This window comes from Lissotriton vulgaris, chromosome 10 (assembly GCF_964263255.1).
Source record: "Lissotriton vulgaris chromosome 10, aLisVul1.2, whole genome shotgun sequence".
NCBI classification, from domain to species: Eukaryota; Metazoa; Chordata; class Amphibia; order Caudata; family Salamandridae; genus Lissotriton; species Lissotriton vulgaris.
The window spans coordinates 44,002,444-44,027,591 of record NC_141698.1 but is presented as its reverse complement, the minus strand read 5'-3'; the positions used below and the strand labels follow the sequence as shown (position 1 = coordinate 44,027,591).

Genomic DNA, 25,148 nt, shown 5'->3' with positions numbered 1-25,148 from the left:
GAGACTGCAGGTAAATGCTCACATGCCTATGCTCTCTAAAACGCCAGTAGTGTACTGAGCATGTGACGCAGACCTTACATTCCGCTTCATTACATTCCGCCACTATTTCTCTCTCTCTGTAGGTCTCAAACACAGTTACCTGCATCAAACTAGGAGACAGATTTTACCAATGCAATATGCTGTGGCATTTCAACAATGTGCCACAATGTGTTGTACTATTTAAATGTGATTCATTCCATTATTTATAAGAACACTGTTGTATCAATGTTACTAAAACAAAAAATACACATTCCCAATGTCATTATATTGCATTCTGTACTGATAGGTATGCCACCTTGCACATTGATGTGCATTCTAAATTGTTCATTCCAACCACTGTTTTGACTGTGCTTTAGTGAACCAGTAAGCCGAAGGTAAATTAATAGTATGGTAAACCCTGCTGTGCTGCAGGATTGTTACATTTCCTCACCAGTAGGCCAGGGCCAGCTCCCCTGTTCTTGCGCAGAAGAAAATAGACTCTTTCTCACCTGAATGTGTTTTCCACCCCAAAAGATGGCACTTTCATCAATGACCATCTTAAAGTCCACAGGAGCACTAGCATTGTAGGTCCCCACTTTCACATATTTTGTGGTGTCATTGGATGTCATGTGCCAATATAATAAATCCAGTAATGCTGGGAACTCTCCAGATGTATCGAAGAAGAACTGGCTCCCAGAAGAGGCTGTAATGTGAACATTTTTCACATAGAGCAGCATCTGCACACAAACCATAAAAAGTAATTTACACAGAGATAGAGAAGAATATTACAAATATATTAATTTACTGCTATTCTTATATAAGGGTCATGTTGAGCTTCATTGATTAGATTATTGGATTGAGGCTATTTTTCTTTTAAAGTTATAATACTACTCACACTGTTTTTGATGAAATATAAGGAAAACAACATGCACACAATGAACTTGGGTTCTAACCTGCCATGGTTGAAAATCCTTAGGATCTGCACATGATCTGTTAGCAAAAGGACCTTCTTGATGTTTACAAAGTAGAAGATCCTCCAGGGCTTGGGCCAAGGCATAGATGGCAATGTAGGCAGAGAAAGGGAATCTGAAATTATTTATCTCATAAACAGAAGCATCAAGAGATTGTAGCTTTTCTGTCCCAGTGCAGAGTGTCTCCCCATCGGTCATGTTCTCTGTTTTCATTTCACTAAATGATTCCACAAATTTACAATTGAAGACCTGCTCCAATAGGTGGATGTTGTAGAAGAATTCATTGAAGCCTGGGATCTCTGCACTGTACACTGCGAGTCCCAATGTGCCATTCAAAGTTCCCCACAAGTCCCGCCTGCTAAATATAGTTGAAGGAACCCAGGTTGTAACCCCAATCCAAAGCTTTGAAGTGATCCCTTGTATAGAAATCTCTTTTAGGATTGGAGTGATGTGCACTACATAGGTGTAACATACAATCACTTTAGCTGTGGATTTTTGCACAATTCCAATGACGCGGGCTAAGGATTCCTTGCTGATTTGTGTTGGAAGAGTCTCAAAAAAGTCTATGCAGATCTTATTTTGTGCTGCTGCTTCCTTGAGCATCTGGCTGCTATAGAGACCCAGGTCATTGTTGGCAGTCACAATTCCTATCCAGGTCCAACCAAAGTGGAGCAGTAATTGCACCAAAGCATCCGCCTGGAAAGAGGCACTTGCTACTGTCCGCAGGAAAGACGGGAATTGCACTTTGTCACTCAAGATGGGGAGCGATGCAACATAACTTATCTGTTGAGCATGAAAAAAACTTTATAGTAGTCTTTTAAATAATCTGATGTACAGGGGCGGATTCACTAAATAATAATTGACTTCCAAATGTACTCTCACCATTTAGAGATGCATGATTTAACAATGAGCAAAATGTACTTAATTCACAATCGGAACACTTGATTTGTGTAGGAGTGTTCTGCATAAGTTTGATATACACTGAAAATGTATTTCATATTGAAAAATCAAAGCTGTCCTGAGAAAACGGCCTTGTGCAAAGCAGTGCCCACTGCCAAGCTAATTAACTGATGATTTAGAGGCAATGGTTAAAGTGTTTGCGCAACACATATACACAGCAGTGACCCCTTAAAGGATTGCCTAGCCCTTGACCACAGTTTTAAAATACCATGGCTGGAGGACATTTTTAAACTTTTAATGAAATGTGAAGTAAATATTGATAAAAACAATCCTATTTCCATACAGGATTATAGTAAAAGTAATTTGAAATTAAGATACTTAACCACAATGGAGCAGAAACGGGAAAGGGTTGCCAGTCAAAAACAGAGTATAGCTAGTTATTGTGAACGCCTGCTGATGAGGGGCATTCAGTTATACTTGGCAAGGAATATACAACATAGATTTTACCTGACAAGGCTATGGATTGGCACCTTACATTATTTAATAGCCTTTCCAAAAACTGAAAAATGGTGCCACACATTACCACCTTGCCCATTTAACAGTAAAACCTTACAATCAACTTTGCATTTCATACTTTTTTGTCCTTCTTATATGGGTATCCGGAAATCAGTTTTAAAACCCCTTTTTTTTAAGAAACAGACTTTTTAATTATAAAAATGCTTTTAACTTTGTCTGCGGTTTGGATAATGTGAAAATGATGAGCTCTGACATTCGTTTTGTACAACTCTCTATTAGGAAGAGAAAAGCATATGTACTGTTATACGAAAGACAAGACTAACAACTGTAATTTCTTCACATATGTTTCCATATAATTGTATGCATTTATAAGCACTAGCACCTTATTTTATATATATGGCGGCAATTGTATTTCTGTTCCATGATATATTCATGTATTAATACCCTATTAATTCTATACTGAGTTAATCCCCATGAAAGGCTAAATGTGTAAATCTGACTTTAACTTTGATTACGGATCATGATATTGTATATACAGAGACAATTGTATTTCTTTTTCATGATACATTCATGTATTAATACCCTATTGATTCTATACTTAGTTTATCCCCATGAAAAGCTAAATGAGTAAATCTGATTTTAACTTTGATTATGGATTATGATGTAATATGTGAATGTTTTTTCTGTTTTAATGTATTAGCGTGCTTTTATGGTGTTTGTTTTATTTACACCGAATAAAGCTATTTAGATTTGATTTTGATTTGATTTGACCCCTTAGGCACACCACAAATGAGACTCCACACAAGGTATACATACAAATAGCACTTTCTAATATTGGTCAAATGCATTAGACCACAATCCCAACTAGGCAATTGTCATAAGTATGAATAGTGCAATAACATGAATACTTCGGTATTATACATGTTGTAAACCATTAGGATATAGGTATTAGCAAATATGCATATCCTGGATAATCATAACCCACACATGTCATGGACCATTAGGAAACAGGTATTAGCAAATAGGCATTGCTTTGACCCTTCAGGAAATGGGGAATCCTTAAAATGCAGGTCTTGCTGATACACCAAGCCACTTAGTTTCACAGCCCAGGTTACAGAAACGCCTACATGCTACCAATAGTTGTGTGGTAACCGTTTTAGAAATGCCTCCTTCACTAAATGCAAGGAATAGTGGCTGCTTGCACTCAAGTGGTGCCGCAGTGAGAGACTTTCAGAAAAAGAAGAGGGAGAAGGGCACTCACTTGGTCGGGTTTCACAGGACGCTTGTTGTGCGGCCTATCCGGCTTCCCTGGAGGAGTGGCAGAGGGTTTCCCCTATCAGTCCGGTGGTCGCACACCGCTCCAGTGTGGCTGCAGTTCTCATTTTCTAAGTGCCCCCACTTCTATGGGGCAGTTGTGCACCAATCTGGTGGGGCTGCGGCTCTCTCCTCTTCTGATAGCTTCCCCGCTTTTCTTGGTCAGCCGTCTCTCGCTACGGATGCGCTTAGGCACTCGGCGTGGTGTCTTGGTCTGGCAGTGCTTTGGTGGCCCACGGTCCTTCTTCTGGCCACTGCTCCCACATAGGCGGTGCCGGCCTGGTAGCTGCTGGTTGTGGCACTCACTTTGCTGACAAGCGGCCGCTCTTGGCTTTTCCTAATATTGCTGGCCACAGTGGATGGGGGCTCAGCCCCAAACTCTGGCCCGCAGTGCTTATGGCGAATAGCAATCAAGGGAGCGCAAGAGAGCCTCCCAAGGTGAAGAACACAGGCGCTTTACAGGGATCAAAGCCCAATGCATTTCTCTCCATACCAAGGACTTCCAGTAAGTACGGAAAGTTTCAATAAAAAAAGCACACTGTAGAAAGACTTTGATGTCCTTGAGTCTTCCAAAACAGGAGGCCAGTACATACAGCCCATGGAGATTTCTTCCCATGCAGGATACCACAGCAGGGCAAAATGAGCCAGTCATTTTCCTCCACCAGAGACAGAAGCAGCAACTCCAGGCCAACCCACCCATCACCCATCGGTTAGAGCATCATATGAGCCAGGGCAGGTGATAAGAGAACATGGAGCAAGATATCAACTATAATAACTTCAGTAAGCAGCAAAAAAATCAAAAGAATCAACTACACAGTGTATAAAGTATACAGGTGACTTTCAACATTTCAGTGCAATAAGAACATGTTTATTCAACTCTGGGAATGTCAGGGGGCACAAGGAAGCACATGAAAGTAGAGTAAAGAACTTTAAAGTATAATAAAGAGCAACTTGCAGGCCATACTCACCTGCTGGCAGCGGGCAAACCCACAGAGCGATTGATGGGATAGTGGGTCAGTCTTTTTCAGTCCGTTCTTCAATGGGAAGTGGGATTTGTCATCACCCCTGCCATGTGGGAGGTCCACTGCTGTTCAGATCTGTTTAGCCTTGCCTCTTTGGGATCTAGCCTTCCTATTCTGGTCCCTGCCTTCCTGTGATGGTGCCTCTTGACCCGAGGCACAATGCAGTCCATGAACAATGGGGGTATGGCCAGGAAAGCATTGGTGGTGTCCATGGCCATGTCTTGGATGCCATTGAGGAAGGGTCGCAGTTCCTCCAGTTCATAGACATCTTGTGATCATCCATCAATCATAAACCACATTTGTGCGCGTTCTAAGAGGCCCAACATAATGTCTCACTGATAAAGCAGAGACTTTAGTGCTAGATAGGTCTTCCTTTATCATTTGTTTCTTCAGAGAGGTCAGCTGAAATGTGCATTTTGTAGCCTTCGTAGACGTATGGTCGTGGGTGCAGGACGTCATTAGAATTTTTATGTTGATTAAAGCAGGCTAAGACAGGCCTCACCCACATGATGGTGGCCAGCCTGGAAGAGCAAATCTTATGGACACTCTGAATCTCTACGACTGGGGGGGAAGGTTAGCTCCAGTAGAGGGGAAGGAGCTGGCAGAGGATATCGAAAAAACGCAGTGTCCCCGAGCAGGCACTAGAGGTCAGTGTCCCCAGTGGGGGCATGATTCTGTCATGCCTCTAGTGTCTTCAAACATTGATCACTTAAGTAAATCAGCTTGGATGGATTTCATTTTGGCAGTGAAGTTCATCATTTTTGCATCTATGATCGCAAGCCTGTGACCCCCCCCCCCCCCCCCCACCTTGATTTCCTTCAGAAATAGATCCATTGTATGTTCCGGGTGCTCAGGTGTGGCGTTGGTGTAAGACTTGTCTTGGGAGACTACCTCAGTGAAAAGCAGCTGCCAAGAAGGTTTACTGGACGCCATAGTAGTCAGTTTACATATGTGTTTGGCTCCTGGGATGAAGTAAAAGAGCCCCATCAGTCAGTGGTTAATGGTCCACTCAGATGGCCACTGGGGACTTAAGTGTGCCTTAGGGTGCTTCCGATGTCGATTATAGAGGGTCCCACTGCTGCCTCCAGTGGTCACTGTGTGCCCATGGGTTGGGGAAGGAGAGCTGATTCAGATAAGAGCCCAGTGTCGGTGTGGGAATGACCAATACCTGTGGGATGAAGGCAAGGGGTCTCTGTGTGGAGCTTTTGTGTGGAGACTCTTGGCATGTTGGTTGCTCCCCCGTGGTAGGGGAAATATCTAAGGCCTCTTAGTGGGGATTGACCCTTCCTTGTGCCAGCTTTCAGCAGTTGGTTGTGTTGGCCAGGAGCATGTTAGTGTCAATGTCAAAGAGGGGGGTTTACTGTGTTAGCCCAGTTGTGCCACCCTTGTGCAGGCAGGGCCACCTAGGTCCTGGTGATGAGAAGGGGCATATCCATCTATAACAGGCCCGAATGCTCCCATACATCAGGCTCAGGAGGGGAGGCCTAGATAAAGAGAGGTTTTACTGTGGTATTGAGGAACCCATCACACCAGCAGCTTCATTCCAGTGTCCCATGTTCTTCTTTGGAGTGTGGGGTGATGGCAGGCGTGTTCCAAGGCCCCCCATTAGGTTGTGTGACTGTGAGTGGCAGGCCTGTATGGTGCACAAGACAGCAGGCACGCCTGAGCACTCATTCCAACCTCAAAGCAGCCATGATTATGCTGTGTTTTTGGGCGATGGTAAACGCAGCAAGGTGCCCTGCCCTGTCTGTGGTTGCACTGTTGGCTTCCCTTTGGCCTTTCCAGGCAGCAAAGGTATAAAGTAAGGAGGCCAAATTCTTCAGCGGCCAGACTCCTCCCCCACATGTAGCTATTGTAAACATTTGCTTCATAGACTTCTAGAGGCCTTTTTATATTGCCACATATGTAACTTTTCCAGCTTTACTTTTTATAACCTGTGAATTATCTTCTAAAGTCGGTGGAAGAAACAGTTTTTCTCAGATTATTTAATATTGAAACATATAATAAATATTACTATTGGCTGAAGATACTACATTGAGGAGCTGCTATTTAAACACCATTTATAGTTGCATAAACAGGAGAACCAGATTTTATGATGATGTAAATGTATATGCTGTAGTACTTGTATAGCGCCCGAATCACTCCACATGGGGTCTCTCTGACGCTTGTACGCATACCGCTGTGGAACTCTTCCTGGTTTTTCCCTGTGAGGCGCCCACTCCTGGGCACCCCCAAGGTGCAGCCAGGCATCCTAGCGCTGTTTGGGCTGTTGTGGAGCTTAAGCAAGCTATTGCCCAGAGTTGCAGAGTGGGACCCATGATTAGAATAGGCACCGAGGCGAAAATTATCATGTCTGAGGAAATTGAGCCCAAGACCCGCTGAGGCAGGAATTGAACCCTGGACCCGGGCCAGACCTCTGCAGCAGGGTCTGCCGCTCTAACCATTGAGCCACACTTTGACCCTGCCAAAAGACACCTTGCAACAACTATATAATGTGTCAGAATTTTGTATGATTCCAAATGAAATAAAATTGTTATCTGTCTACCTATATGTTTACTAGACTTTATTTAGTTTAGTCTAGCTATGTTTTCTAGATTTTTCATTTAATTTGCCTGATGCTGTTGTGGCATTTGTTAAATACATTTGCAAGTTTTTTTTACAGTTATATGGACCTTTCTTTTGCTCTTTTCTGAATTGGTAATTCTTTTAAGTCAGTGAATAATTGTTCAGAGATCTTCAACAACAATATCCTTTGATTATTCAATTCTTCATTTGGTTCATCTTGGAAGAAAACATTTCAAATATTCGACTTCCATTTAGTGTTCTTCTGTCTTGGAAAATCAAAGGAGTTTTTCGCTTATTAAACCAGATGCACACTTGGGCACTCCTTACGTGAATGGCAGAGAGGTATTTGAAATGAAGGTAACTCCGTGGTCGGAACCCAGCAGTGTTCCTGATTCCAGGCATGATACGACAACACCACAGTATTCCTTAAGAAAATACAGCGTCTGAGGTGCCCTCACCTGAAATTATCAGGTAGAGGAAAACAGGCACAGTTTTGCTGGGTGAGGTTTCACACAAAGTAAAACTACAGGGACATTCCAGAATGGGCCGCCGCCTGAGGCAGAGCAGGTGGTCAAAATCTCCATAATGTTCCTCAGAATTGGGATAAACAACCAGATAAGGAACTGTTTTGGCCCTCATGCATATTCTGTATTCCAGGAACAAATACTTGTAATGGCCAAATTTTGGCAAGGAGATACTTGGCTTGTATCTATGGGGCCGATTACGAGTTTGTTGGTGCTGCGCCGGCTCTCTACTGACACAGCACCGCTAAAGCAGCGCAAAGACCGCTCACCTTATTACGAGCTGAACTTGTGTACGGCGGATGGTACGTTTGCCTCTCCCATGGTGGTGCCTGGTGCTAGAAAACGGTACAAAAGGGGGTGGTGATGGACGGAGCATCTGAATCAATCAAACACTCACACCCAGATCTGGGTTTAATCCATCACCATTCTTTAGCCCACTCTGCCACCCCAGTTCAGACATGGCTATATGCAAATCAGTCTGACCCTGTGCCTCATGGGAACAGTCCAGCCCGAACTGCCAAGCCATGTCTTCCCTGGACCGGAAACAAGCTTCCGAGGACCGGTTTCTGGCATTCCAGCCGTCTTCAGCCCGGCTTGCTTGAATCCAGTGGCAAAGTGAGCAAGGGACTCACGTCTGAGCATACCCTGCCACACTTATGGCGGCCAAAAGCGGTACAAAAGGGGGTGATGATGGACGGAGCATCTGAATCAATCAAACACTCACACCCAGTCAAAAGATCTGGGTTTAATCCATCACCGTTCTTTAGCCCACTCTGCCAGGTGCTAGAAAACAGGCATTGCAATGGCAACAGCAAAAAAGTTTCCTGCAGGGCACGGACAGTGACATCCATGCAGTGCTGGAACTTTGCTGGAATACAGACAGGGGAACACATGCTGGGCCCCCCTGAATGTATCCCCATGGCGGGGGGGCATGTGTTCTTGCTCATAGTGCAGGAACCCGTAATATGCTCAGCATGACGGCACCAGTCCACCTGAGCATTTTACATTGTTGTGCTGCTCCAACACCGCCAGGGAATGACTGTTCCTCGGCACAGCTGGTGATCCTCCCCTGCAGCCACTTTTAGAGTTGTAATGCGGCAGATCTACTGCCGCCAACATTAGTGCCGCGGCCTTACAACCTCCACCCTTGTAATCAGGACCTTTATGTCTGGCACCAGAATCTCCCCTCATAAATCCACCATGCTCATAAAGAGGTTCATAAAAGGAAGAAAAAAAGCCTAGTCACAAGGAGTTCTTTTGATAAAAGGATGAGTCACTCTCACCCCTGTCTTAAGTAAAGAGTACAAAAAACACCTTTTAGAAAGATGGGCACAACTAACACATGACACTTATTCCACAGATATATTTAGGTGTAAACTTTTATAATTTGCTGTCTATAGGCCTCATTATGAATAGGGTGGTCCAACAGCGGCCCGTATGACTACCGTACTCGCAGTGGCGGTCCGACCACTGCCAGACAGCAGGTCTGCCTGCAGTATTACGAGTTGGGTAATCAGACATCTACAGGACTGGTGCGACCACCAGGGATCCAGGATGCAGTAGTCAGAGAGCTGCAATATGCTGGCAGTGCCACGGCGGCACCACCAAGCATATTACGAGTAACCTGTCTGCCACCCCTTCCATGGCCGTGAACCTGCCATTGAAAGGGTGGGAAAGAGGTGACAAAGGAGGCCCTGCTGCTGCTCCTGGATCTGGGGGCTCATGCAGGGTGGCACATGTTGTGCCCTCCTGGATTTGTACCCCCAGTTCCTGCACAGTGTGGCATGTATGCCACAACATGCAGGAATGCGCAGTATGCTCGCTCATGGTGGCTGACAGCCCACCATCTTGAGACAAGCAAAGTATCACCCACCAGCCAAAATGTAACTTGTAATCTGGTAGGTGGGCGAACCACAGCTTCCGCGGTCCACCAGCGGATGGCACAGTGGCGGTGCAGTTGGAGGACCATCAAAGTCAGTAAGGCCCTATGTATTTATTGAAGGTGGCTAAACAAAACCAAAGCCTGTTCATTATATTTAAATACACAATTTAATTGTTCCTTTATCCACGCTAGATTGTTCTCTTACCTGAGGAAACGAGTTGACGCCAAGTATGTTAGCCATAGGGAGGGCTCCAGTTGATGGGCCATCTCCAATGAAGCCGGCCATCTTTGGGCTTGATTGACAGAGGTAGTTGGGGATTGTCACCTTCCCTCCTGAAAGCTGCTGAAGGGTTGCCCCAATAGCTGACATCTCTGAATGACAAGAGTCATAAATCCGAAATCCCAGAGTGATATTAGGTAGAAAATTGGGACCTTTATTGATTTCATTGATTGCAAACACCATGGCAAGGACACTTTGATAGAACGCTATATGAATTCTTTAGAAACCACAAAAATGCATATGAAAACAGCTGTGAATTCATTTCAACAATGTAGTGTTTTAAAATGAGACATAGCCAACTTTTCAAAACGTATGTGCTTGCATTATGAAAGTGAAAAAATTACATAGCTAAATACAAAACACAATAATTCCTACAAAACAAATCACAGTTATAACTCGAAAAAAACCCAGCAACATTAAATCATGTTTTTTTCTATTTATAAATGAGTTACAAATAATAAAAATGCATTTCATTTATTCATCCTATTTAAGACCTAACCAGTTTTTTAACGGTCCTCATATTCTTTGAAAGATAGCCCAACTCGACCGACCTTTTAATGTGTTAGTGACTAGTCTCCAGCTATTAACACTCAATGCTGATGTGTTGATCTGCAGACTCAGTCTGGCTAACCATTTTAATACTAGTGCAACAGTATTTAATTGAGCAGGCCCAGCATGGATTAACTGAGTCTGAATATAAGATGTCACTTAGCCTTTTAATACTTTTCCCAAACATCTATTAGAAGAAGTGATAAGGTGAACATGGGAATCTGGTCAACTTCTTTGTTAAGACATTGGGATTGATTTTGAGATCCTAATTTATATAACCTATTTGGTGTATGACACGTTTAAAAAAAGTTGTATACCTTATTTTCACAAGCAAAAACGTTGGTGATTCCTCTGCATAGATTGCTTCATCATTTTCTCAAGTATTGAATTGTGCATAAAATCTATACAGTTTTACAAGACCTCCATCTTCATGCCAACTTCTCAGGCGCAGCTTAACTTTGTGGAGTATAATCATTTTGCTGAAACACATTATTTAAATTAGTAATTATGTTCTACCCTTGATAGGAGCTGATGGTACTATGTGATTATCATGTACTTGACAAAATTTGAAGCAACTAATCTGGGTTTTGCCCATAATTAATTGATATCCTGAATTCGTTGTAAATCAAGGGACCTCCTTTCCAATAGAAATATTAGTAGAAACAACCTTAAGAATAAAATATCCCACATCGTCCGCTTATGCCACAATTTTGGTTAAATAGCCATTTACATCTATTGGTTTAATATTGTTAAATATTATCAGCCTAATAGGCTGATAGGTTTCCCTCCTTGGTCCAACCGGCACATGGCCATGATTAGATCGAACTAATCTACTAGGGATTTAAGAATGTCTCCCTACTTAGTATGTTCTAAGTTCATACCCTTTGAGCGGGGGCAGCCCATGTCATTTAAATTCAAACCCCGCGGATCCCCACATAGGTGAAGGTTAAAGTCTCCTGCGATCATGAGGTTACTATAGTGAGGGGCATTAAAAGACAATTTTCTTATGAAAGAGCCCAACGTCGAAATATTACAAACGTCAGGAAAAGCAGAGGTGGCATCATAAAAATTCAAAAGCAACAAGTTATCAGACCCGCAGGAAAATAACAAGGACTGCAAACAAGGGATATCGGTTGGTAGCACCGCCAGTCTACAACGAACTGCTAAGGAGACACAGATTACCAGCCTACCCTTAGATCTTCCCACCCTTGAGGGGGTGGCAGGCACAAAATAAGTCTTACATCCCTCCAGAACAAAACTGTTTGTGATGGACCATGTCTCCTAAAGGCATATCACCTTGAAATCTTTTACAAATAGACTCCAGCCTGGGTCAGTAAACTTACTAGCTAACCTGGCTATATTCCATGATACAAATTCACAAGCCTTGCCATACAACTGACCAACTTAGAGGCCAGGTGACATCTGGGAGCTAGGGATCGGTTGCTCTGCTAAATCCATCTCAGTCAGTCAATCGCAGGTGTCCAACATTTCCAATGAAGCAAATCTGTTAAAAAGTGGTGAGTCATGGGTCACCGTCTGCCAAACAGGTTGGGGATGAGCAGGATGAGCAGGATACCTCCACAGGTTCTCCTCACTGGGCATCGTCACATTAGTCGAGGGTCTATAAAAATGCCCCAGGGGGAATTCCACGATGGATGACATGGGACCACATGGTTTACTCTGATTAGCTGCAAACAAAATGTTCTCTGCCACGTGGGGTCTAATAAAATTGATGATAACACAGTCACCTTTGAAGTGTTTTATGGACAGAGAGGTTTAGAGTTCAGCCATTGCAAGACTTAGTTGATAGAAGTCTTCTGAAGCACCCGAGGGGAGCACTGGGACATTCCCCAGTACCACTACAGACGGTGTTGATTCCTGTGGAAGGTGTAGGGTGGTTGGCCTCTGCATCAAGAGGTCTGCTGCTCCGGCCCCTGTACCGGCCCCCTCCTCTCAATGTCTCACCCAATAAGGGCTTGGGTTGCCCCAGGTGGTCTTTTGGGCTCAAGGTTTTCAAATCCTTCCCACTACCATGTGGGCCTGCTGCCGGTTGGCCTAATTCTGCCAGGGACCGGGAGGGGTGGTTTACACCACTTTGCACAGGATTTATCAGTGATGACTGCACCTTGCTCCTTATTCCCTGTTCAAGCCCTTTCTTACCCTCTGGCCAGTAACAGGCTGATGCCCGCAATGGTCAACTATGAGAGTCGTTTTCCCCCAAAATGCTTTGATGGCTAATCCTCTAGCTTTATTGCAGCTGAATGTTGCCTGATAGGATCCAATTTGAGGTCCATACTTAACAACAGAGAGCCCAAGAAGCTTTCCATCATGGTCATCATATCATCCTTGGTCAGGGTTTGTAGCTTGTTGGGACTATCCCCTCTACCCTTGGATGTTTTGCTTTGCCCCTAGACAAAGAACATAGGGCTAGATGTATCAAGATTGAGGTTTGCAAATCTTAATTAGCGATTTTTAGCGAATCGCAAAATCAGAATCGCAAAACGCGATGTATGTTGGTTTTTGCGAACAATTTGCGATTCCATAAAAATCGCTAATTATTCTCAGAATAATTTGCGATTTCTAAATCGCAAAAAACGGGAATCTGCAAATGCTGGAACAGGGTGATGACATCACAGTCAGGAAGTGGGATTGATTACCTGCACCTGGTTGCCTGAGCCACGCCCAGTGGCAGTTGGAAGACTGTTTGGGAGCTGAGCAGACCTGTTTGGCTTGTCAATGGAGTCTGAAAAATCACAAGAGGGAAAGGCAGGAGAGAAAAGGAAGAGAAAGCACAAGTTCTCTGAAAAAGAACAGGAAATTTTGATTGAAGAGATGGCTTGCAGCCATGAGTTGCTGTTTGGGAAGAAAGCACTGAAAGTGCCCGAGGCACGAAAAAGGAAAATTTGATTGGAAATTCAGTTGGAGTGACCACCCGTACCATAGATGAGTTGCGCAAAAGATGGTACGATATGCTCCAGAGGTCAAAGGAAAGGGTTGCAGCAAGATTGAAGGAGGCCAACAAAACAGGAGGTGGAACATCTACTGCAGAGCAGCCTACTCCACATGAGGAGCTGGTGGAGGCCACTCTTTTGCCTGAGAGTGTGAGTGGTGTGGCTGACATTGACAGCTCTGAACCTTCACTAACAGCACAAGGTAAGATGCATGTTTGTATGTTACTGAACTTTTAGGATACGCATGTGCTAATAATCAGTACAAGTACACAGTGGTATGAATGTTTAAGTGCAGACATAGATTCACATACAGTGAGCAATGCATCATGGGAGTTGTAGTTACCCTATCACATGTTAATCTTATCATTTTAATAAAAAAGATTAACATTATGTTTTTGAAAGGAAGACTGAAATGCACAACCAAATAGATTTTTTTAAAGTAAAAACAATGTATTAAATTCATAAAGCATCCATGCAACAAAGTGATATGTCTCTATCTAAGTCCACAGCACAGGCAAGTCCTTCCAGGGATTAAAGTGATGGTAATCTATCACCTCTGCAAGATGTTTGTGCTGCAGAAGACAGTAGCAGTGATGACACTGTGACAACTCCTATTGCCAGTAAAAAGTGCAGATCTGTGGCCCCTCTGCCTCCTTTAGAAGAAGATCTAATTGAAGAAGGTGGTGAGGGAGAAAATGTTCAGGACACATTTGTCAGTCGAGTGTCTGAAAAGCAAACACATGCACAAAGAAGGTCACGTGTTTATTCGTTGGAAAGATCTAGGAGCAGCAGTAGTGGACATGTGGATGATACAACTGTCTTTGCAGGGTTGGAGCAAGACATGCTACATGTGCAGCGCCAACAGCACAAGGCCCTACGTTCCATTAATCGGCAGCTGTGCAAATTAAATAATAATCATGAGAGCAAGGGAGATGGGATGAGAGCAATGGCCTCATCAATGGAACGACTGTGTTTGGCTCTTGAACGCAATGAGGAATCGCGCAACAGGGCAGCTCACAGAGCCCATGTCAGAATGCAAGGCTACACTAAAGCCATAAACAGATTGTGCACTGTGACAAGCAATTTTACTAGACGTAGTATTACTATGCAGAGAGAGGTTAGTGACTGCACAAAGAACATAGCAAAAAGCCTAGACAAGGTAACATCTGCTGTTAAACTACTACAGACAGCAAATTCTGGTGCCAGTGCGCTATTAGAAGCAGCTGACAGTGAAGAAAGCTCCAGTAGGAGTAGTCGCATCCCCACTCCTACATCACAGATTGGACAGCGCAGGAGTGGTAGACATGCAGGACATTCTGCAGATATGGGGAGCATGGAATCTGAGCAGCGCTCTGCTCAAACCCACCAGCGCAAAAAGTGTCATTTTGCACAGCCTAATTTTGGTCTTACACATTTGACATTTGTTAATGGAGAATATTACAAATTCAGTTTTGCCTGTTCATTAACAGGTCATGTTGCCCTACAATCAGTAGGTTCAATGTTTTGAAATAAAAACAAAAAGTTTAAAAGCAAATACATGTTTTGGAATTTATTATTTTACCTAAAAGTAATTGTGTGTTATCTCAGTATGTCTCTGACGGCCAGCAGCAGCTCCTACTCCGGCATTACTTCTTCTAGGTGGAGGTATGTCATCATCAGATGTTTCTGAGTCACTCAATTCAATTTCAGTCCCTTTTTTCATAGCCATGTTATGTAGCATAGCACAGCTACTTACAATTTGACAGCATGTTCTTGGATTGTTGTGTAAAGCACCACCAGTTTTATGAATGCAGCGAAAACGGCTTTTTAAAATTACAAATGTCCTTTTCAATGACACCACGGGTTGACCGGTGTGCCCTATTATATCTCCTTTCATGGACATTTGATGGATTTAAATATGGCTTCAGAATGAAATCCCGCACAGCATAGGCACTGTCACCTGCAAGATGAGAAAGAAACAATGAGTGTGTGACAACAAAGAATTATTTTTGTGTGTATGACTGTAAAGATGTTGTTATTTTGCCTAGTAGATAGCCCTCTCCGAACCGTCCAGTGCTCAGACGTCTATGTATTCCACTTTGCCGAAAGATAAAGGAATCATGAGTGCTCCCAGGGTACTTAGCCACAATATCAGTGATAATGTACTTTGCATTGCACACCATTTGTATGTTCAGCGAATGGAAACTTTTCCTATTTCTATACACATATTCTGTGGCTGCTGGTGGAGAGATGGCAATATGGGTGCCATCTATGCAACCAATCACATGTGGAAATCGAGCAATTTGATAGAAATCCAGTGAAGTCTCTTGTATGGCTTGTTGGGTGTTGGATAAGTAGATTTGATATGGTAGCCTGTTCATCATTGCATCCAGAACAAGATGAACGAAGTGTGACAGAGCCTTCTGAGACACCCCACCAAGCTCTGCAATGACCCTTTGAAATGAACCTGAAGGCAAAAGGTGCAGTGAGCACAATACCTGCACATGAGTAGGGATTGATTGTGTCCTGGCTGTTTGATGCTCCAAGTAAGGTTTCAATTTATCAATGAAGGTCCAAAAAAGGGTGTGGGTCAAGTCTGTATTTTTCAAAGATGTCCTCTTCTGTCTGCTGGAACAGCGTAATGCGCATTCTGAAGATTTTATCCTGCCTCTGTCTCCTCTGTGCAAGGGCTTGGATACGCTGCCTCCTAGCTATCAGGTATAGTCCCGCCATTTTGAGAGGGTACATTGCATTGTGGGTTTCTTTTTATACTTTCAAACTGGTTACCACCTGCATGTAGTTGGTGGTAATAGCGATTTCTTAATTTGCGATTTTCATGTTTTCGCAATTTGCGAATTTTTCATACATCTATTTGCGATTTCTTATTTAGCGAATTCTTGTTTGAGAAATTCGCAAACGTTGGACCATGCAAAATAATAAATCGCAGAATTAATCGCAGAATATGTACTTTCGCAAAATAAGTAATCGCAAAAATAGCGATTCCTTAATTTACAATGCGAATTCTTACATACATCCCAATTTCATATTTTTATTCGCAAACGCTGTTTTTTAGCGAATTGCAGCGTTTGCGGCTAAAAAATACCTTGATACATCTAGCCTCCTTTCTTTTAACTCCCATTCCTGATCCTTTTCTGGTACTCCCTGCTTGAATAGATGACTCAGAGACCAGGGGCATGATAGCACCCTTGCTCCATGCAGTAGGGCATGGTGACTCCATCCGAGTGTTATTGACCATTACATCTGTACATCCAGGCACACTGTCCTCTTCTAGTCTGGTAGGTGAGATTAAAGATCCTAACTCCTGGTGGGACGTCTGAGATAAGGTGAATTTTGGTGGACTAGTAAAGGGTCGATTTGCGGGGAAGTGGGAGAGCCGACGGAGCACCAACTCTATTTCCTTATCTAAAATCCCAGCTGCCCTTTGTAAAAAAGAGTCCTTTGTGGTTGCTGCCGTCCCTCGGGCTACTGCCATTGCTTCTTTGTGTTTCCCCATAACTCTCAGGCGGGACCCCACAACAGTTTTCAAGCTGTACAAGTTTGGCACAAACAGTGCTTCTAACAAGAATGTTATAATCGAACCGGGGCAAAAAGTTAAGGCAACAGGCTGCACCAGTAACCAAGACCAGTACCAAAATAACTGTAGATCTGCCTCCAACCTGTTCCTGCTGAAAGGCGAGGATATTGCCCCACAAGGCCTTTACTATAATGGTTTCCTCGAGTCCGCCTCTGCTGAGGATAGAAAGGCTCCTGCTCATTGGATCCAGATTCACGAACCAGGAGGGATGGCCCAGCCCAGCCTCCTCCGGACTCTAACGGACCCGCCCTTGGCCCGGACTGTCAGAAGGCTCCGGCTCATTTCCTCCACAGCAGTTATGGGACACCAAGTCTCTCCTCAGCACAATCACCGGTGCCCAGGAAATGAGTCTATATATTATGCCCCATTCTCAGGTGAATCAAGCCGAATACCACCAAGAGTGCGTTAACCTTATCCACATAACTATTGTTTATAAAAATAAAGCTAGTAAGAGAGATTAGAACATTGCAATTTTGGGAGCTCAATTGAAAACGATGGAGTTCTCCGGACTTCTAATGGCTGGTAAAGCCCGGTATCGGGGGCTCTAAGGCTATATTAGAACATTGACATGTTGAACGCTCCATTGAAGATAATAGGGTAGCTCTGGGCTTTTAATGGCTGGCAGCTGTGAACAAAGCCCTCATGGAGCCCTAGGGGATTTTAACTCCCTTGGGCTCCGTGATGCCTTTGTTTTACTAATTAAAACATCCTGACCTGATGGGTGTAATGCTCTAATAGCCTTATAGCCCATGATAGCTGGCTGGTATAGCCCGCTAAGGCTATAATGTCTCATTGGTTTTAAAGGGCAACACTTGACTGAGTGTCTCATTATATTTGTAGGTGAGTTTTCAATTATCCGGGTTCACGTTCTGGTGTCCCATAGCTCCAAAGGTGTTCCGCCTTAATAATGACTTAACCATGTTCCTGGTCTATAATCTTAGGGCATATTATGGAAGGAAAGAATTTTGTTTTTTAAATTGCTACAAAATGTATACATTTTTTAATTATTTTAATATGTATGTTACATTTAAAAAAGAGTTAAGTTAGTTGTTTTGTTTATTAGGATAATAGAATTCTTAGGAAGGGAATCACAAGTATATATAAGATAAAAATGTTTATTTTTGAATACTGTAAACATTTAAATTAGGACTGCTAATAGTGGCATAATAATTTGTTTAAATTGAAAATAAACTGGAGTTGAGGATTAAGGGGAAATGTTTTGAAAGTTATTTACTGTAAAAATACACATTAAAATGCTTTACTAAGTAATTTTGATACATTGAAATGTATTACATTTAATCTTTGCTTCAGCAGATTTATTTATTAGAATAATATATATATATATTAAAGAGGAAAATAGAAATTAAATATAAAGTTTCTATTAAAATATACATTTAATTAAATCAAAATGTAAATTTAAAATTCATATTTTTTTAAAATTTAAAAATATTTAAAATATTTAAATATTCAAATTAAATTGGCCATACAATTCAACACTTCCCCAGTGTTAATCTAGTGAGAGTTAATACAGTCACTTTGGAGTGCGGTATTTATTCGGGGGATTAAGTGGATCATTTTTTTTTTTAAATAAATCTTCCCTATTGCTTCCCTTTTTCCCTCCCACATTTGCAACTAAGGAGTAAACTTACATGTTTGGGCATCTCCCACAAAGAAAGGGCAGAAGAGGTGAAGGTGGATATTTCCATCCACAGTTTTGTGAATTCTGTTTTGAAGTAAATAAGACGTTCTGCTGTAAAACTGGGCCATTGCTACTCATAAGATATTTTTTTTATACATTTTCTTTGGTTTAATACATTTGTACATGTGTATTTGTAATGAGCACGTTCACCCATGGGCATCTTGGTGCTGAATAAAAGACGTTTATTGCTACCCAACGCAATGGCTCTCATTTTATCAATGTCAGAATGATGAAAGGCTGAGTGATCTCGATGGGATTTGAACCTGTGACCAAGGGGTCAAACACAGGCACCAACAGTGGATGCATTAGTCCACTAAGCCACCGGATGCCAAATTACTATATAATTGTTTTTTAATTTTTACAATGATTTACAAAGATTAATAACTTGACATAGTATGATTGGTTCCAATATATAACATTAATTAATTAAATTGTTATATTTAAATATTTTATTTATTATATATTATACATTTATAGTATATAGGCATTTGGAATGTATAGTTCAATGTTAACATGTATTTCTATCACTTTTTAAATCATCTTATAGTTACATACATTTGTATGGATTGTTGCAATGTTTTGAAATGTGTAAAATGAATGGTACTTCGATGAAACATAACTATGAATGTATTACAGTTTAAAAATATTATTTTAATGATTTTTATATAACTATAATTGCAAATATCAGTCTGTATATCTATATTTATTTATTTGTGGTTTTTGTAGAGCGCGACACTCATCCCGGGGGATATCACGGCGCTTATACCAAGTAGAGACTACTGATGACTAATACTGAAGAGAGTTTAGAGGTTGGGGAAGAGGTGGGTTTTCAGTTTTTTTCGGAACAAGAGATAATTTGTGGTGTGTCTTAAGTCGACGGGAAGCTCATTCCACCTCTTAGCTGCCAAATAAGAAAAGGAACGGTCACCTGTTCTAACTTTATAAATCCGTTTAGTCCTAACCAATGCTGATTGGAGTGATCGTAGGTTCCTAGTAGGGACATAAAATTTGATCTTCCCTTGAAGAATAGTGGGACCAGTCTTATGCAGATCCCTATGGGCATGGCAAAGAAATTTAAAGGCAGCCCTCTGGCGCATCGGGAGCCAATGAAGTTTTTCACACAATCCGAAGCCGAGTCTAATTTGCCTTTGCTGCAAATAAGTTTGGCCGCCGAATTCTGCAGTACCTGTAGGCGAGAGAACAGATGTTCATTCATTCCTACAAACAGCGCATTGCCATAGTCTAAAGGACTGACCAATAGGGCTTGTGTGACGGAACGTCTACAGTCCAGGGGTATCCAGGGAAATAGTCTGGCAAGAAGTTTTAGGATGGCGAAGCCCTTGCCAGAGAGGGATCGCACATGGTCCTTCATGGACAAGGAGTCATCCATGATGATCCCCAAGTTCCTGGCATGTTGTTTTGGAGTGGGGGCCAAACCGAATGAGGGTGGCCACCACGATGCATCCCACACACGTTTGGCACCACCAAACAGAAGAATCTCGGATTTTCCTGCATTTAACTTTAGACAGTGTGAATGCATCCACTGGGCCATTTCTGGGAGGCAGTCGTGTAATTTGGTTTTAGTGATATCAGGCTTCTCATCCAAGGCCACCATCAGCTGCGTGTCATCCGCAGAAGAGCAGGTGCCAATGCCCCACTTCCTTCCAATGTCGGCGAGAGAAGACATATAGACATTGAAAAGAGTGGGGCTCAGCGAGGCACCCTGGGGAACCCTGCAGCCGATGGGGTTGAGCCTGGAATGGAACCCATATGTACTGCCTGAGTGCGGCTGCTCAGGAAAGAGCGCAGCCAGCTCAATGCAGTGGATTGAACTCCTTTGCTCCAAAGTATATTCTATTCAAAACCAACAAACACTCAATTGTCAGCCGATTATTGGAATAAATCCATCATTATTTATTTCTATTTAGTAAAAAAATACTTTTGAACAACACAACAAAAAAATGACGAAACTTATCTTATATATATGTGAAGAAAAGGACCAGGAAAACAAGTTTAGAAAGCAGACAAACGTTCTATACAATAGACAATAAATGCAAACACCTCAGTCGTGTAACATCCGTTCTCCATTCATACTCACACTCCTTCAAATAAACAAAACACGAAAAAACATGTAACACAGAACAGCAAGAAAGGTAAAAATAGGTCAATGGCTTAGTCAAAAATAAGTCACACAAATGTAGAGAACACAAGAGTCCAAATGCGCCTCTGAATAACGGCGCATTTGGACTCTTGAGCGGCCCCCCTTTACACGGCATGCAAGACTGATACAAGCCCGCGGTGAACCCTCCCGCCTCCGGCCCCATTGAACATTGAGTTAGGGCCGCACACAACCCCGGCTGTCTAACAGCTTTAACAGTAATCCCTTCCACATCATTCGCTTCCCGAGACTTGACGCGCAACTGACTTGTACCTGGACACACGTTCGTGCAGAGAGTGCACGCAGATTTTTCCTTACATCTCCTCTGTTTACATCTCTACCTTTACCACACACAGATTTTCGGTCTGGTCCTGATGAGAATCGGACAAAGGGTCCGATTCGATATGGCTGAGATACCCGCCACCCCCTCTCAACACAATCCCCAAATGAGGGAAACCGGAAACGGTTCTTGAAGTTTTTGGAAGTGGGAGGGAGTGACCCTCCCGGCCGTATTTATTAAAAACAAAAAATTAGAACATTTAAACATTAATGTACAATTTCATACCACACTGCGATGTTTGGCTAACCTTAACAGATTCTCTAATACAGAGGTTCTCCTAGCCGATCTAACATCCTACAAAACATTTACTTGAAATATTGAAATTGTACATCCTAACGTTTAAGGGCCAACGGCAAGGTCGTAACCGGTGTCAAGATCCCTAACCAGACATACCCCCCCCACTTGGGAGGGGCGACAGCACTGAGGCGTACTCACGTGCAACTACTACAATTTCCCTTGTCTTGACGGGGGCACTTATCAACTCGACGCCAGTTAAAGGTCGTTCGAAGACTCGTGTGAGGTATCTAGAAGGTATCGTAGACCTCCCCCCAACCCCACACAACTTACCGCATCTGCCGTCGCAGATGTCACTGGCCCCGGGAAATTCCCCAGGAGGGGGCTGTAACCCCTCCTACACAGGAAGGGGCCTTGACCGCCTTTCCTCTTCTTCCGGCGACCCATCCTTAGAAGGGACCGCCTCCCCATTGAGGGGCCAAAGGCCACCTCCCCCGAGCGCTCCCATCCGTGTTGGGTGACGCCCACTCATAGGGATCTTCCAATTAGTGCTCACCGATCATGACCTTACCGCCTACCGCCTGACCGAAATAAATACGACAAGTGCTAACTAAACGAAACTACATTGGCCACTATGACCGAAAAACCTGTGTCTAAATGGACCTTAAATCCGACATTTTTCAATCACCAACTTGTAACATTATACCAATCTTTATTACACATTAAATATCAACATAACACCAAAACAACCTGAAAACGAAAATAGAATAACTGATCAACTTTATTAAAACAACTAGCTGTCCTCAGGGGCTGGTGGGTGGGTCAAAATTGGCTCTTCGTTCCGTCTCGAGCTCACGTGCAGCGGGGAGGTGCAGCTTCAGAGCACAGGAACAAGAGGATGTCTTCTGGTCTTGCGTCTCTTTTTATCCATCTTCAGGGCGGGCGTAAACCCGCCCCTGCCTGCCCGAGGGCGTGGCCGGCGGCGTCCGTGTCTAGGCCAGCCCACTCAAGGGCGGGAAAAAGCGCGCCCCGGCTACGCCGCTTTGGGCATACCAGCCGAGACGCGCCTCCCGCCCAAAAATGTCTTCCCGGGGGGATCGAGGCACTCTGCCATACGTTCGGGGGGACCGAGTGGTCGCCCCTTTCCATATGGCTGAGATACCCGCCACCCCCTCTCAACACAATCCCCAAATGAGGGAAACCGGAAACGGTTCTTGAAGTTTTTGGAAGTGGGAGGGAGTGACCCTCCCGGCCGTATTTATTAAAAACAAAAAATTAGAACATTTAAACATTAATGTACAATTTCATACCACACTGCGATGTTTGGCTAACCTTAACAGATTCTCTAATACAGAGGTTCTCCTAGCCGATCTAACATCCTACAAAACATTTACTTGAAATATTGAAATTGTACATCCTAACGTTTAAGGGCCAACGGCAAGGTCGTAACCGGTGTCAAGATCCCTAACCAGACATACCCCCCCCACTTGGGAGGGGCGACAGCACTGAGGCGTACTCACGTGCAACTACTACAATTTCCCTTGTCTTGACGGGGGCACTTATCAACTCGACGCCAGTTAAAGGTCGTTCGAAGACTCGTGTGAGGTATCTAGAAGGTATCGTAGACCTCCCCCCAACCCCACACAACTTACCGCATCTGCCGTCGCAGATGTCACTGGCCCCGGGAAATTCCCCAGGAGGGGGCTGTAACCCCTCCTACACAGGAAGGGGCCTTGACCGCCTTTCCTCTTCTTCCGGCGACCCATCCTTAGAAGGGACCGCCTCCCCGTTGAGGGGCCAAAGGCCACCTCCCCCGAGCGCTCCCATCCGTGTTGGGTGACGCCCACTCATAGGGATCTTCCAATTAGTGCTCACCGATCATGACCTTACCGCCACAGGCCGGATAGTTGACCGGCTATCCGGACCCCCCACAACACTCCTACCTAAAGGTCATGTTTCAAAGATTTCAACCATGCTAAGAAGTCTCCTAAGAACAACTCATTCCCCTCCCAAGACAAATGCACACCATCCCCCGAATACATCCTGTCATCATTAATACAGCTATGAGAAATAGAATGCAATGTCCTGGAACGGAACAACCTACTCACTTTATTGTTAAGCTTCCTAACAGAGTGATTCAAAGCAGGTATAGAGATAGCCCCCCGCCACACCTTTCGTGGAATCAAATGGGACCATGCAATCGTGCACCCCGGAACTCTCCTCGCCAACCAACTTACAGTGGAAAGCATTGCCTCCAGGAGTAGTCGTCTACCGATGGTGACCAAATCATTGCCCCCAACATGCACTATAACTATAGACGGCGGTGACCTTGTCCGCCCTAACAAACCCTCAAAAAATGTTTGAAACTGGTCAATACAGAGACCGCCCCTTCCGTAGAAGGACATCCTGTACCCGTATTCCCCAGCTACGTGAATCATGTCACCTGCTTTGAATACGTCTGCGGCACGCCTCACGTATGAGTGGCCCACGACCCACACCTCCTTTTTCACAGCCGGTGATGTCTGACCGCTGGCCCGGTGTAAGGTCGACTGCATAGTCCGCCCCGCCTCGTAGGCTTGCGTAACTGAAACCAAACAAAAACAAGAAGCGTGAGTACAGAGTACATAATTACAGCTTCACAACATGTGCAACCGCACATATCTTTTATAACAATTGGAGGACCAACGCCCCATTCGTTTCACTTGCTCAACATTAAGACCCCTGGCTGTAGCTTCCGTAGCAGCCCCTATCCGAAAGGAATGGGTCCCAAATTCGCCCGGGTTCAAGCCCGCAGCGGCAACTGACATCGCAAGCACCCGCTGAAACTGAAATTTCGTCAGTGGGGTGGCGTCCGCGTGTCTTAACAAAGTCCCCCCCCATGATGCCACCCTTCGTGCTAGGTAATCCTCTAAACACTTTACCGGACATATGGAGGACCCAGGAATCCTGCGTATGATGACGCAGTCACCCATCCCATCCTGGTCAGTCTTAGACCTTACAAAGGAGACAGTCATTGTTTCTCCCCTGATCTAAACGTGTTCCCGGCACAACCCCCCCGCCACATCCAGTTTGTTCCTTGCAACTAGTTCGCCTACCCGCATTGCTCCGTGAAATGCTAGCGTAAATGCGGCTCGGAACAGTACTGCCTCAAACTGAGATGAACATGTGGCAGGAAGTGTAGCCAACAACTGGGACAATCTATCCAAACCTATCGGGCGCCTTTCATCTACTCTGCGACCCTCAAGGCGTTGCCACCCACGCAGCACTTTCTGTACAACGAAGGACGCTGTTGGGTCCTGGATAGCGTGTGCTCTGGCAACAAAGGAAATGGCAGCACGATGCCTCTGGGCCGTAGCCACCGATTTCCCAGCCCTACGTAAGGACATCAGGAAATTCACCACCCATTCCTCATGACCCCAAAGTCGCTCTCTATCACTCCCCAAAAAGGCTAAATAGGCCCGAAACGCCCCTTCATATGCCTTCCTCGTCCTTGGTGCTAGACTCTCTCCCACGAGGTGACGAAGTTCGGGGCACCGAGAGACCAGAGAGCTTCGGTAAAGGGTGCCGGCTCCGGGTCCGCTGAGGGAAGGAAACCCGAAAAAGCCTGCATTTGAAAACGAGACAGTGCGTCAGCTGCCTGATTCATCACCC

At 44.0% G+C, this 25,148-nt stretch overlaps 1 protein-coding gene across 1 annotated transcript in view; it reads right to left on the bottom strand.

The window, feature by feature from the left end:
• The window catches only part of LOC147684524 (extracellular calcium-sensing receptor-like), a 59,311-nt gene that overhangs the window by 25,704 nt on the left and 8,459 nt on the right, over nucleotides 1–25,148 (bottom strand). Inside the window, exons 2-4 of the mRNA XM_086939685.1 lie at nucleotides 9,918–10,209; nucleotides 972–1,772; nucleotides 528–755 (exon numbers count right to left, since the gene is read on the bottom strand). Coding sequence (XP_086795811.1) covers nucleotides 528–755; nucleotides 972–1,772; nucleotides 9,918–10,209 — 1,321 coding nt within the window. The remainder of the gene's footprint in view (nucleotides 1–527; nucleotides 756–971; nucleotides 1,773–9,917; nucleotides 10,210–25,148) is intronic.